The sequence below is a fragment of the Poromitra crassiceps genome, assembly GCF_964638095.1.
Source record: "Poromitra crassiceps genome assembly, chromosome: 28".
Lineage (NCBI taxonomy): Eukaryota > Metazoa > Chordata > Actinopteri > Beryciformes > Melamphaidae > Poromitra > Poromitra crassiceps.
The window spans coordinates 11162743-11174919 of record NC_139651.1 but is presented as its reverse complement, the minus strand read 5'-3'; the positions used below and the strand labels follow the sequence as shown (position 1 = coordinate 11174919).

Sequence of the window (12177 nt, the reverse complement as noted above, 5' to 3'; positions counted from 1 at the left end):
CCCCTCCGCCCGCCCCTCCCCTCCCCTCCCCTCATCCTTTTCTCTGCCTCCTCTTGCAAGCATTCCTGCCCCTCCCCCTCCTCTCGAGCTTGGATGTGTGTGAAATGTTGCCAGTGTGTGTTGCTGCTGCTTGCTATGGCTTGTGGAGCCCCAGCAGCGATAAGCATGGTGCTGTGAGAGGGAGAGAGAGGGTGGTGGGTGGGGGGGGGGGGGGTGATGACCAGAGGATAAATGAACTGATTTCTGTTCCGATCGCTTCAACACGGTACAGATTATCTCGTTTTGCCCCCCAACCCGAGACGTGTAGGCAGCCATGTTGCACCGACCAAAATATTTGCAGCGTGGCCAGCGACCTGAGGGACGTTGCTCTTCATAGACATAATCAACAATCAGCCAAACTCTGACCCACAGCAGCTGATAGGAGCAGCGATGGCAGACAGTGGATGTCAACAGCTTTGGGGTTTTGAAATGAACAGAGCCGAGACGTTCGCTCAATAATGTCGCTTCGCTTCTACTGATACTATAATGGCCAAAATGGATAAGCCATTGCACAGATTTTGCACTTTGAAAAATCAGCTATGACTTTACTGGCCGTGACAATCATTTATGTTTTTTTCCATTAGTTACTGACCATTAGTCTGATCCATAGCTTAGATAGAGTAAGTCGATTACAGGTGAAATACAATAAATCTGACTCTTATTAACCCAATGGATGATAAAGCTTATTGATTGATCAGCTATGTCAGCTATGTAAAATGCATGAGAAAGAAAGCAGATCCGGTAGGCTATAACAGTCTCTTTTTATTCTCTATTCCAAGCCATCAAGTTAAAATGAACATTCCTCACAGGTTGCATTTTTATAAAAGGCCAAACACATTTCCTCCATGTCTTTTTCCTATAGTAATGGAAAGGATATATGAAAGTCTAAATCAGATAATATACTAATAATGAATGCTGTTCCAATAAACCATTTCCTATTTATTCACCAGGCGCATCACACACAAAGACATAACTACTCATTCCGTTCATCAAGACCATCGTTAATGTCCAGTATTGTTGCTCTGCTGTTCCGTTTGTACCGTCCGTACCCACCCTTAAATAACCAAACTCCAGCATCCTCTATGCACGTCCTTCTCTCTTACTCACTTGCTGTCTCTCTCTCTCTCTCTCTCTCTCTCTCTCTCTATCTCTCTCTCTCTCTCTCTCTCTCTCTCTCTCTATCTCTCTCTATCCTCAAGTGGTTGCATTTAATTTTTCATTACCCAGAAAAAAACATCCTTTTTGCCTGAGGGACCACAGTGGAGATTGTGGTGGTTTCAGCACGTCACAAAGCCTGTGTGTGTAGCTGTTGATATCGTTGTTTACATGGCTTTCTTTCTTGCACCATCAGAGGATTAAAAACTGAATTCACATTAATTTGAAAAGATGACATCTTTTTTTCCCCCAGACCTAGTCAACTGCTTGGGTGATTGCAGTACTGACAGCCGCCACCAGGTCAGAGACCGCATCGGGAGCCTCCTGGACGTCGTCCCCGCTCAGGTTCAAGTCCTTTTTCAGTTCACAGTCAATCTGCTCCTTGACAGGAGTCTCCTCGGGCTTTTCAATACCATTAACACATTCCTCGGGCTGTGGCTCGGTGGCAGCGGTGCACTCTCCGTTCACAGCAGGAAGTGCCTCCACCTGCTCCACCGCGTTCTCCACCTGCTCCACCACATTCTCCGCGAGAGCAGGGCTCTCTAATTCTCCGTTCTCCATCTTGCTCTCCACCTCGGGCTCTGGGCTCGGCTCCTCCGCTGCAGAGGCCTCGGCTTCCACCTCGATATCGCCGGCAGAGACCGACTCTGAGATGATAATCTCAGGAACCGGTTCTGCCGCTGCTTCTGGCTCAGCTGCTGCTGCCTCCGTGCTGGCGGCGTCTACGGCAGCAGGTTCTTCTTCTTCTGCTGGCTGAATTTCAGCCGGGGTCTCCTCCGCCGCTGCAGTCTCTGAAACCTCGGGAGCTGCTGCCGTGTCTGCTTCCACAACAACCTCGACTTCTGTAGATGTAGTCTCGGCTGTTGTTGGCTCTGGCTCAACTTCTGCTACTGGTTCTTCTGCCGCAGGCTCCACTGCAACAGGCTCTGGCTCGGGTTCTGGCACTGGTGTTTCTACGTCAGCCAGTGTCTGTGTCGATGGCTCGGGCTCAGCCACTGGTTCGGGGGCGGCAGGCGCCACTGGCTCCTCCACAGTGGGTTCTGGCTCAGTAACAGTCTCTGGGATGGGCTCTGGTTCTATGGGTTTAGTGTCAGTCGCCTCCTCTGTGCTGGGAGGAACAACCCCTGGGGCTTCTGGTTCTGGTTCCGGCACAGCTTCTGGCTCTGGGGCAGGCTCCTCTACGGGGACGTCTTCAGGTGCAGCAGTAGATGCAGGTTCGGGCTCAGCTGCTACAGGCTCTTCTGGAGCTGGGGCAGAAGGTTCCTCTGCTTCAACAACTTGCTCTTCTGAGACTGGTGCAGGTATTTGCTCCTCTGCTGCAGCAGCGGGCTCTTCAAGCACGGAATCCTTTGGTGTTGGAGTTGGTTCTTCAGGCGCAGGCTCTGGGGCTGAAACAGCCTCTTCTGGGGCCGTTGCAGGCTCTGGAGCTGCAGCTGGGAGCTCAGACGGAGCTGGTTCCTCTGGAACTGGGGATGGTTCCTCTGGTACTGCAGCTGGTTCCTCTGGAGCTGGTTCCACCGGAGCGGGTTCCTCTGGAGCTGCAGGAGCCTGTTCTTCTGGAGCTGCAGGGGCCTGTTCTTCTGGAGCTGACGGAGGTGGTTCTTCTGGAGCTGCAGGAGCCTGTTCTTCTGGAGCTGCAGCAGCTGGTTCCTCTGGAGCTGCAGCAGCTGGTTCCTCCGGAGCTGCAGGAGCGGGTTCTTCCGGAGCTGCAGGTGTTGTTACTCCTTTCACAGCTTCGGTTACCGCTGCCACAGCCGACCCCACAGCCTCCTCTACTGCTGCCGATACCACCGTGGCAGCCTGAGCTGTGATCTCAGCGACGGGCGCTGGGGCAGAGCTCTCCACTGCAGCTTGGATGGACTCCACTGCACCAACAGCTGCTGCTGTGATCTCGTCCTTCTTCTCTTTGGGGTCGCTGACATCATATCCCTTCTTCTTCTTGCTCAGTTTGCCTCCCATGGCGTCTCCTGGAAACAGCAGATAACGGTGTCAGTTAAAATGTGGATTATGCAGCACCTTCTTCATCATAAAGTATTTGGTTTTCACCAGTTTCAATGACATTGTTCAAGGAAAATAAATCCATAAGAGACCAGCTCAAAAGTACAATAAATGATAGTGTATATTGAGCAATAGTTGCACGTTTATTTAGGTATTAAAATGTATAATACACATGTGCAGCAATATGCTCATTTTAACGCAAATGTAGCCTACATGTTTTTAAATACATTTTATAAATTAAAACCATTTCAATAAAAACGCTCATGCTATTTGGTGCATCCTAGTGGATCAGCAATCTGAGGCACATTCCACACGGGGCTTTGTTTTTATGTAGGTTTATCATAGCCTGTCTCAGTCTCACCCATATCTTTTCTGACAGACTGCACTGTATGCTATCAGATGAAATAGAACTTCATAAAGAAAAACATCATTATTGCTCAAGAGAGAGTCCTACTGGAGCCTAGACTCAAAACACAAATTCCCAATAGAATAGCTAACCACTGAGTATGCCATGGTTGTATTGAAAAGATTAACTGTAATTCTTTTTGGAACTTTTCCATGAACCTGGGAGGGAGGCATCAAATCAACTGTAAATGCTCCATGGCAAAGACATACACTCATCTTCATTACAAGACCTTTGAGGTCTGAAGATGCAGAAGACAGATGGGTTCAACATAGTTCCTTCAAAAGCAGGAGAGCGTTCTATCACAAATGAGAAAGATGGAAAGTCCAATTTGGAGATTGCTGCCTGCCAGTTTGGCTAGAAAGCAAATTACCACCTCATGGGAACCTTACTGAGATCTAACGACTCCACAGAACTGTATGCCCTCTCAGAACCCACAGAACTGTATGCCCTCTCAGAACCCACAGAACTGTATGCCCTCTCAGAACCCACAGAACTGTATGCCCTCTCAGAACCCACAGAACTCTCTATGCCCTCTCAGAACCCACAGAACTGTATGCCCTCTCAGAACCCACAGAACTCTCTATGCCCTCTCAGAACCCACAGAACTCTCTATGCCCTCTCAGAACCCACAGAACTCTCTATGCCCTCTCAGAACCCACAGAACTGTATGCCCTCTCAGAACCCACAGAACTCTCTATGCCCTCTCAGAACCCACAGAACTCTCTATGCCCTCTCAGAACCCAGAAACCAGCCCACCATTCTAGGCCTTTTACCATTTAGATGTACATTTATTCCCCCTAGCTCGATTGATGAATTGACAGTTACACATACATACATACACACACACACACACACACACACACACACACACACACACACACACACACACACACACACACACACACACACACACACACACACACACACACACACACATACACACTATACATATACATACATACACATACATACATAGGCTACATACATACATACACACACACACACACACACACACACACACACACACACACACACACACATATACATGCATACATACATACATACATAGCCTACTGTACATACTGTATGTAGATATGAGGAAAACGGAAGGTTTGTTGTTAATTTGCTTTCCACTTCCAACAGGTCTGCTCAGACGTCTTGCTTAACCAGCTCCCTGTCAACGTATTTAATGAACTAATCTTCTGAAGTAGCTCAGCCAGCCAAGATAATTTATTTGCGCTATGAGGTAGGCTATTTTGCACGAAGCATGTTAGAGAGTAGATGAGATCAAAGTCAAAGCAAGCATGCATAAGATATACAGCGGTGCCTTCGCATGCAACGCGTAAATTCTGAAATTGGATTTATGTGCCATAAATCAATGTAAAACACATTGGTCAAATCCATGTACAGTACTGTATGCTCTGTCCTAGTGTGAGTGTGTGTGTGTGTGTGTGTGTGTGTGTGTGTGTGGGGTGTGTGTGTGTGTGTGTGTGTGTGTGTGTGTGTGTGTGGGGGGGGGGGGGGGGGGGGTGTATGGTATTCAGCAGGAGTGTTCATCTCTCCACACTGGATGTGTAGAGGAAGAGCTGGGTGGTTGGTTGCCACATCATGCAACTTCCTTTTGGTGACCAAATAGAGAACTGGAAGTTCAACTTGATCTGTCAGATTGGGTGTCAGACAGATACCAGAGCTGAGAATAGGTGGAACAACTCAAGCAACCTGTTTGAGTCGGACTAATAGTCTATTCAAGAGATGGACAAATATCTTCTCTTTTTTTTGCATAGGAGGAGGAAGAGACATATAGGTTTACATTTACAGGTCTGATGAATGCTGCAATCTAAAGGTTTGATTGAGGCTAAACCCAACCAAGGTTGGGAATGTTATGTATGTATGTTTGGATCTTACATCGTCTCCAAAATGCCACAAGTAGCTAATTGGCCCATGAGAGGTCAATGAACTGCAGTAAGAGGATGGGTGCGTGCGTGCGTGCGTGCGTGCGTGCGTGCGTGGGGCACGGGTGTGAATAAACCGGGAGCTGTCCATAGTGCTGCAATGGAGCAATCAAGACAGGATGCGCCACACATCAGGCTTGGGATATAGGTTACATAATGGCAGTCTATTGGGCTATTCAATGAACAGATTTTGTTTGAACCATAATAGGCCCAACCCTTAACATAACCCAATCGTCACAGCCTATGATCCCAATGTTTAATAATTAAATTTCAATTTTTTTTTTTTTTTTAGGCTATTTGTTTATGTATTTATAATAGATCCGGGGGGCATCACAGGGCCTTCAAAACAGACAAAGCAAATTCTACAGTTTGGGAAGAACTGCGCTGAGCGCAGGCGGTGGTTTTGTCGGTCAAACCTTTCTCAACAAGTCAAAGCCAGTGTACAGTAGGCTATAGCCTACACGGACCACAAGCTTTGCGCGTAGCAGGAATGAGAAAAGATGGGAGGAGATGGGCAGCGTGCGCCGTTAACAATGGATGAATTCCTATAACGAAAAGTAATGGATTATAGAATATGATTGCGAAGGAAAATAGATCAGAAGTTGACAATAGCGAATTACAGTAGGCTTTATAGCTAGTCTAGTAACCTATAACTACACGCCTACTAGCCTAGTATTCACGACTGGCGCTCTGAAGGCTGGGGTCTCCATGACTCCATCCCCCATCAGCCCACCCACCCACCGACGTTACTTCTCTGCCGTTTTTGTTCAATTGCGATCATTTGGAATCATCTCACTCGCACATCAGTCACGTCCAAAATGGTCAAAGTGGCCGCATTGATCTTGAACCTGGTTTACGCGTAACCACAGGTTAAGAACTTTTTGTTTCGACTATAGGTGCAGCAGCAGCCCCCCCCCCCCCGAGCCCCTCCATCGCCTGGCCTAGGCTACTTACAAATTCAACCAGCGCCACTCACACTGTGAAGACGCAGGCTTATGCTTAATATACAGCCAAGTGAAATTCTACAACTGTGAACTCGATCTCAGTGATCTGCACAAAATCATCTACTAGCAGTGTAGAAAAACACGAGGAAACACACAAGGTGACAGAACAATGGCCTGCCTAATGCCTGGTCATCGAGAGCATCGTTCATCAGCTTTAACCGACTGAACATAGCCCAGATTTGAGCCATCCTTCCCATACAAAAAACCTTTTTAGGCTGAGGTGACTGACCTGTATTGAAGAGTGATCTGTTGTACTCCCTTGAAAGATCCGCACGGATTTGACAATAGAGGTATATATTATAAGCCTTCTTCTTGCTGGCGAGTGACAGCTGCACAGATTCCGCCCCTGCTTCTTCTCTGAGGTGCAATCTGGACTGCGCCTTGACTGAGGAGTGAGTGCCCCCTCACTGGTTCCGAGACATCTGTCGCTATCACAACCTAGCCTACCCTACTACTGCTGCTCTGCTGCTCTCTCTGCAATCTACACCACCTCCCCAAAGCTTAACCCCTCCCCTGCCACACACACACGCACACACGCGCACACACACACACACACACACACACACACACACACACACACACACACACACACACACACACACACACACACACACACACACACACACACACACACACACACACACACACACACACACACACACACACACTAGAGCGCATGCTGCTTCTCTGCGCTTATTATTGTGAAAATAATGTCACTTTTTTTTATTTCACTTTTTAAAAGTGGTCATCCATAACCCACTTTATACAACAAGAACGTGCAAAGAATAACTAACAATTCTTACAAAAAATTATATGCTACTGTACAACATGTTCTAGCAAAACTATGGGTCCCTATAGGAGTATTATAGGAATTGTTATGGTGATGCAATAGGGAGGTTTAGTAGGCTATGATACTGAGAAGACCTAACACACACACACACACACACACACGCACGCACGCACGCACACACACACACACACGCACACACACACACACACACACACACACACACACACACACACACACACACACACACACGCACGCACACACACACACACACACACACACACACACGCACACAGTGGTTTCCATGCCTCGCCCCTACTAGCATAAAGTGAACATAGCCAAAAAGTAAACAAAACAAATAGGCTAAATAATATCATCCGTAGCAAATATGAAACAAAAACAAACACAACAGCTGAGTGCAGTCATAATGACAGAATGAAACAGATTTGACTTGCTACAGGAAATACAATGTTGAATCATACATGATAACATAACATGATTTCTCCCCACCTGTCATAAGAGTCAGTATAGCTACCTGGACGGTGAGGTTCTGACCTCACTCATGTGCCACAACAGACAGACACAAGAACAGGTATGTAGCCCAGTGGTTCTCACATTTTTTCACATGAAGGACCCCTTAAACTGACAAAAAGTAGACCACGAACCCCCATATGATAATAAGATTGATGCTTTTAGATGTTTTATTACAGAAAGTGTATAAAACCCATGACCAGAATAGTCATTGTGTTACTTATGAATGGAATTATAGCAAAAATAAATGACCCCCCTTTTGACCCCTGGGGGTCCCCGGATCCCCCATTTGAGAACCACTGATGTAGCCTACCGGTATGAGTTATACGCTCTGCGATAAATCGGTGTAGGACAGGCTACTGCTCATGTTGCTAATTAGAAAGAAGGGCATAAAAAACGAAGGGTCTCACAGTGTTCTTTAGGACCCCTGATGCATTGCGCCTCTGTGCGATTTGACATCTATGTGTTAATGGGACGCGGTTGGTCAGGGTGAGGCTTAATGAAATTCTACAACTGACCTTCATCCAGGTGAACAGGTTGCATATTTAAACAATCTAACTGCACACAGCTGCCACCCATACCTGAATACTTTGGATGACTTCATGTATCATCTATATAACGATCAGATACATGTTTATCAAAGCAAATCTGAGCATAATGGTCATATAGTCAACCATAAAGTAATTACTCTACAATAATGAGTGTTTACATGTCACTGGCCTCCTGCAATCTCATCACTTGCAGGATGAGATTTGGTCATTGATAGCTTTGTCTTAAAACAATGTGTTTGGGGCGAAACTGACACTATATCAGAGACAAAAGAAATCACATAACAATTGGCTGATGTGATTCAATCACACAAAAGTCACCAGCCTGGCTTTTAATCTGCACTGCTTTCGATGCAATCAGACTGATCAAAGTCTGCTTGAGGAGAGCTGCTTTTCTTGTTTGTTTTGTAGATTTGCATGCTGCTGCATAATAAAAGGGAGAAGTTGCAGGTTATTTGATCATCAATCAGGTTTTGCAGAAACAAGAGCAAGAAAGCTGTATTTTTAAGAGGACAGCGCCCCCTTCTGTCACAATAACGCACATCACTATATGGGGGAGGTTCCGGCGAGCAAAGCAATGAATGCAGTAGAACGAATCAAGATAAGGCAGGGCAAAAATAGTGTTTGTCCCGTTTTATGGAAAGACCCAAATACTTTGAACATTAATGGAAAATCAGTTATGAAAGTGTGTGGCTTTTCTGTCCATAACCAAATCAATCTGATTTTCTAGCATCGCTCCATAGGGTAAAAGGTCACATGTCCCCATAGAAACACAAAGGGGAGTGTCAATTTTTTTTGTATATAATAACAAGTGTAAGTAATGTGCGTGTGCGCGTGCATGTGTTGGGTGTAATTTTATGACCGGCTATCAAGATGGCACACACACCATTGAGCAAGAAGTATCTAGTTTCTCTCTGTTATAGAAAACAAGAAAATAAGATCAATCTGTTTTGTTTCCCCTGCTGCCAGTGAGACCCAGCAGTGACAAAGGGGCAGGAAGGTTGAGTTTCACACATGATGTAAGAGCTGTGGTATGCACTCCCAGGGCTCTCTGACCACCATCCTAGCCAACAGTACCAATCTACTGGGAGAATCACAGCCAGGCCAGGCGGCCTGCCCTTTCCCCTAAAGGCCACCAAATGCCCCAAAGCTCTGTCTGTGTACAGCAGACTTCTCTAAAAGGCATATGTTGGGGTGCAGCAGTCGGGAAACGGGTGGTGAGTGGTGCAACAAGCTTTTAGGCCAATACCTAAGACCTAACCTCAAAACACAAAAAAATAAGACATTTCTTGAAAAAGTACCAGCAGGTCAATTCAATTATTTTAATCACCAACATGGTCTAATTAAAGTTGTTGTTCTGCTTACTACAAGTGTTGCTGGATTTTCTGACCTCCAATCATCAACGTTCCGACAGGCCATCTTCATCAGGATATCTGGACAGACATGAAACAGCTCACAACAAAGTCATTATCTTGAGTAACCGGGTCTTGATTTCTGGAAAGAGACATTGCTGTTGAGTTTTTCAAATGTATTTTTTTGGTGCTTTGACCACCACAAGCCGAGTGCCATCCAGTTCCATTGTATTCAATGGAAGGCAGAAACTCTGCGGCCGATATCTCCAAAACTCAGGCAACTAACACAAAATGATATAGATGGATAAATAGCACTACAGGTGAGAAGAAAAATATGTATTTTGGATTTTAGGGTGAGCTGTCCCTTTAAATGGTGCTACAATGTGCGGTTCAATTTTTATGTGTTTGACTGCTGTCAGACTTGGTGCACATTTATCCACTTTCCTTGTTTGGGGAAAGGCATCACAGCAAGATACAGTTCTTTCATTCATTCATCCAACATTGCATGTTTGATTTATTTAGGCTTATGTATGATTATAGGAATTGATCCCCTATAAATGTATGTCATCCAAATGTATAATTGTTCAAATGTTTTGTGACATTTAATGTTGTCTTCACAATTCCTAGCAAACCCCCTTAGTCATCCAGCAATGAAAACAAGTTATACAAGATTTGAAGTGGCCTAAACTAAAGGCTAATGTGTCCCACACAGATTATACGGTTGAAACTGGTACGTCATGGTGGGTGTCACCTTTCTCTTAGGAGCACCATGCTATTTGTAAGATGATAACTGTTCTGCATGACTTCGTTTAGCCAATGAACAGCCAGGAATGGGTCTCGCGCTACTTTTGAATGCTAAAATAAAGCTGATAATGTACAATTTGATAAAAAAAAAAAAAATCAAAGTACAACACAAACTGTCCATTTTGCTGCAACTCGACAGTGCTGCTTAATCCAGGACCTTACTTCCTGGAACTCTTGAGAGTAAAAAACTGGTCCATCGGAGTGAATGGAGATGTCACGACTCTTCTATATACACAGCTCTGGCTTGGTTGGTCTGTGCTTTATTGGTTTATAGATATAGTTCTTGAGCAATCAAAAATGACAGCATGTCAGTTTACGTCATTCAGTCCTTTGACCCCACCCAATATCATTCACTGCTCAGCCGACCGTGTGGCAACTTTGGCCCTCATTCATAAGGTCGTTGTAGAAATCTTACACGTTGAATTGATTTTACGAAGCTTAAACGTGTCGCAATCAGTTGTCAAAGTTTTTAAAAAAAAGGTCTCACTACAATCTAGACGTGTCATGCAAGCCAAAATTCTGAGGGGGCAAAGTCCGGTGGTGACCTAAGGTCTGAATAGATCTGCAATGTTTCATCAATCTGCCCAGATAAAGTGTGCTGAATCCACTCATGATTGTTTGATTTATCTATCAATCGGTCCATTTAGCTATTTCTAAAATGTTGGCCATTTGAAGCCAGATTTAGAAGAGTATCTCATTTTAAATTAACATAGACCGTTGTGATGTCATTATTCAGTTTTAATCGTCAATATTTTTGCTCCTTTTCTTGTTGGGGTAAATAGGCTACTGTATATTTATTTAGAGATTTTGGTCAATTATTTGTGCTTTCGCTTAAAATTATCATAGGCCTAACAGACACCCGATCAGACCTCAAAGGGATAAAATACCAGCTTTTGATCCATTGAATTTCAGAAAGAAATTAATAGCACCATCTACTGGAGATTTAACATTATTTCACAGCAGCGATACTCAAATTTACACACACGTGCACACACACACACACACACACACACACACACACACACACACACACACACACACACACACACACACACACAAACACAAACACAAATGCCAAGATTAGGCTATACAGACGTAAATATTATTATGGGATTATAGATTCAAAATAATTTAATAACACAAAATGTTGCTGTAGTAATACATGTCACCAATTCATTAGCATAGTCTCATCAACAATTTTCCAATGAGCGTTGTGCAAATATAGTTAGAATACAACAAGCTTGAAAACCCCACATGAACCTTTGAATGAAATATCAGCTTTTCTGCCTATCATAACAGGGAGAAAGTCAGTCAATGGAATCTGTTATTCTGTTATGTCCAACAATTCCTAGTTTATTTATCCTCGGTAGTTTGGCAGCAACATACACACCTGGAGTGTTAAACTTATTTCAGGCATCCCTTTTCACAGTTTAAAGAGTAATCGAATCTCCCAGTGACTTACAATGTACTGCACATTTTTGTTCACCCTAAAGCCGTATGGATTTCCCATGGAATAACAAATACTCACCTAACTCACATGTCACTGAACACAAAGCCAATCTTCTAGTGCTTCTAATCCTACAAAAACTTTGTTCGTTTAC

At 44.7% G+C, this 12177-nt stretch overlaps 1 protein-coding gene across 1 annotated transcript; it reads right to left on the bottom strand.

The window, feature by feature from the left end:
• Positions 1-789: 789 nt before the first annotated feature.
• Positions 790-7003, bottom strand: LOC310799652 (uncharacterized protein). The gene is made up of 2 exons (XM_083662244.1): positions 6784-7003; positions 790-3161 (listed from the first exon to the last, which is right to left on the bottom strand). The coding sequence occupies exon 2, from the start codon at positions 3151-3153 to the stop codon at positions 1450-1452; it is 1704 nt and encodes a 567-aa protein (XP_083518370.1). The 5' UTR covers positions 3154-3161; positions 6784-7003; the 3' UTR covers positions 790-1449.
• Between the last annotated feature and the right edge of the window lie 5174 nt (positions 7004-12177).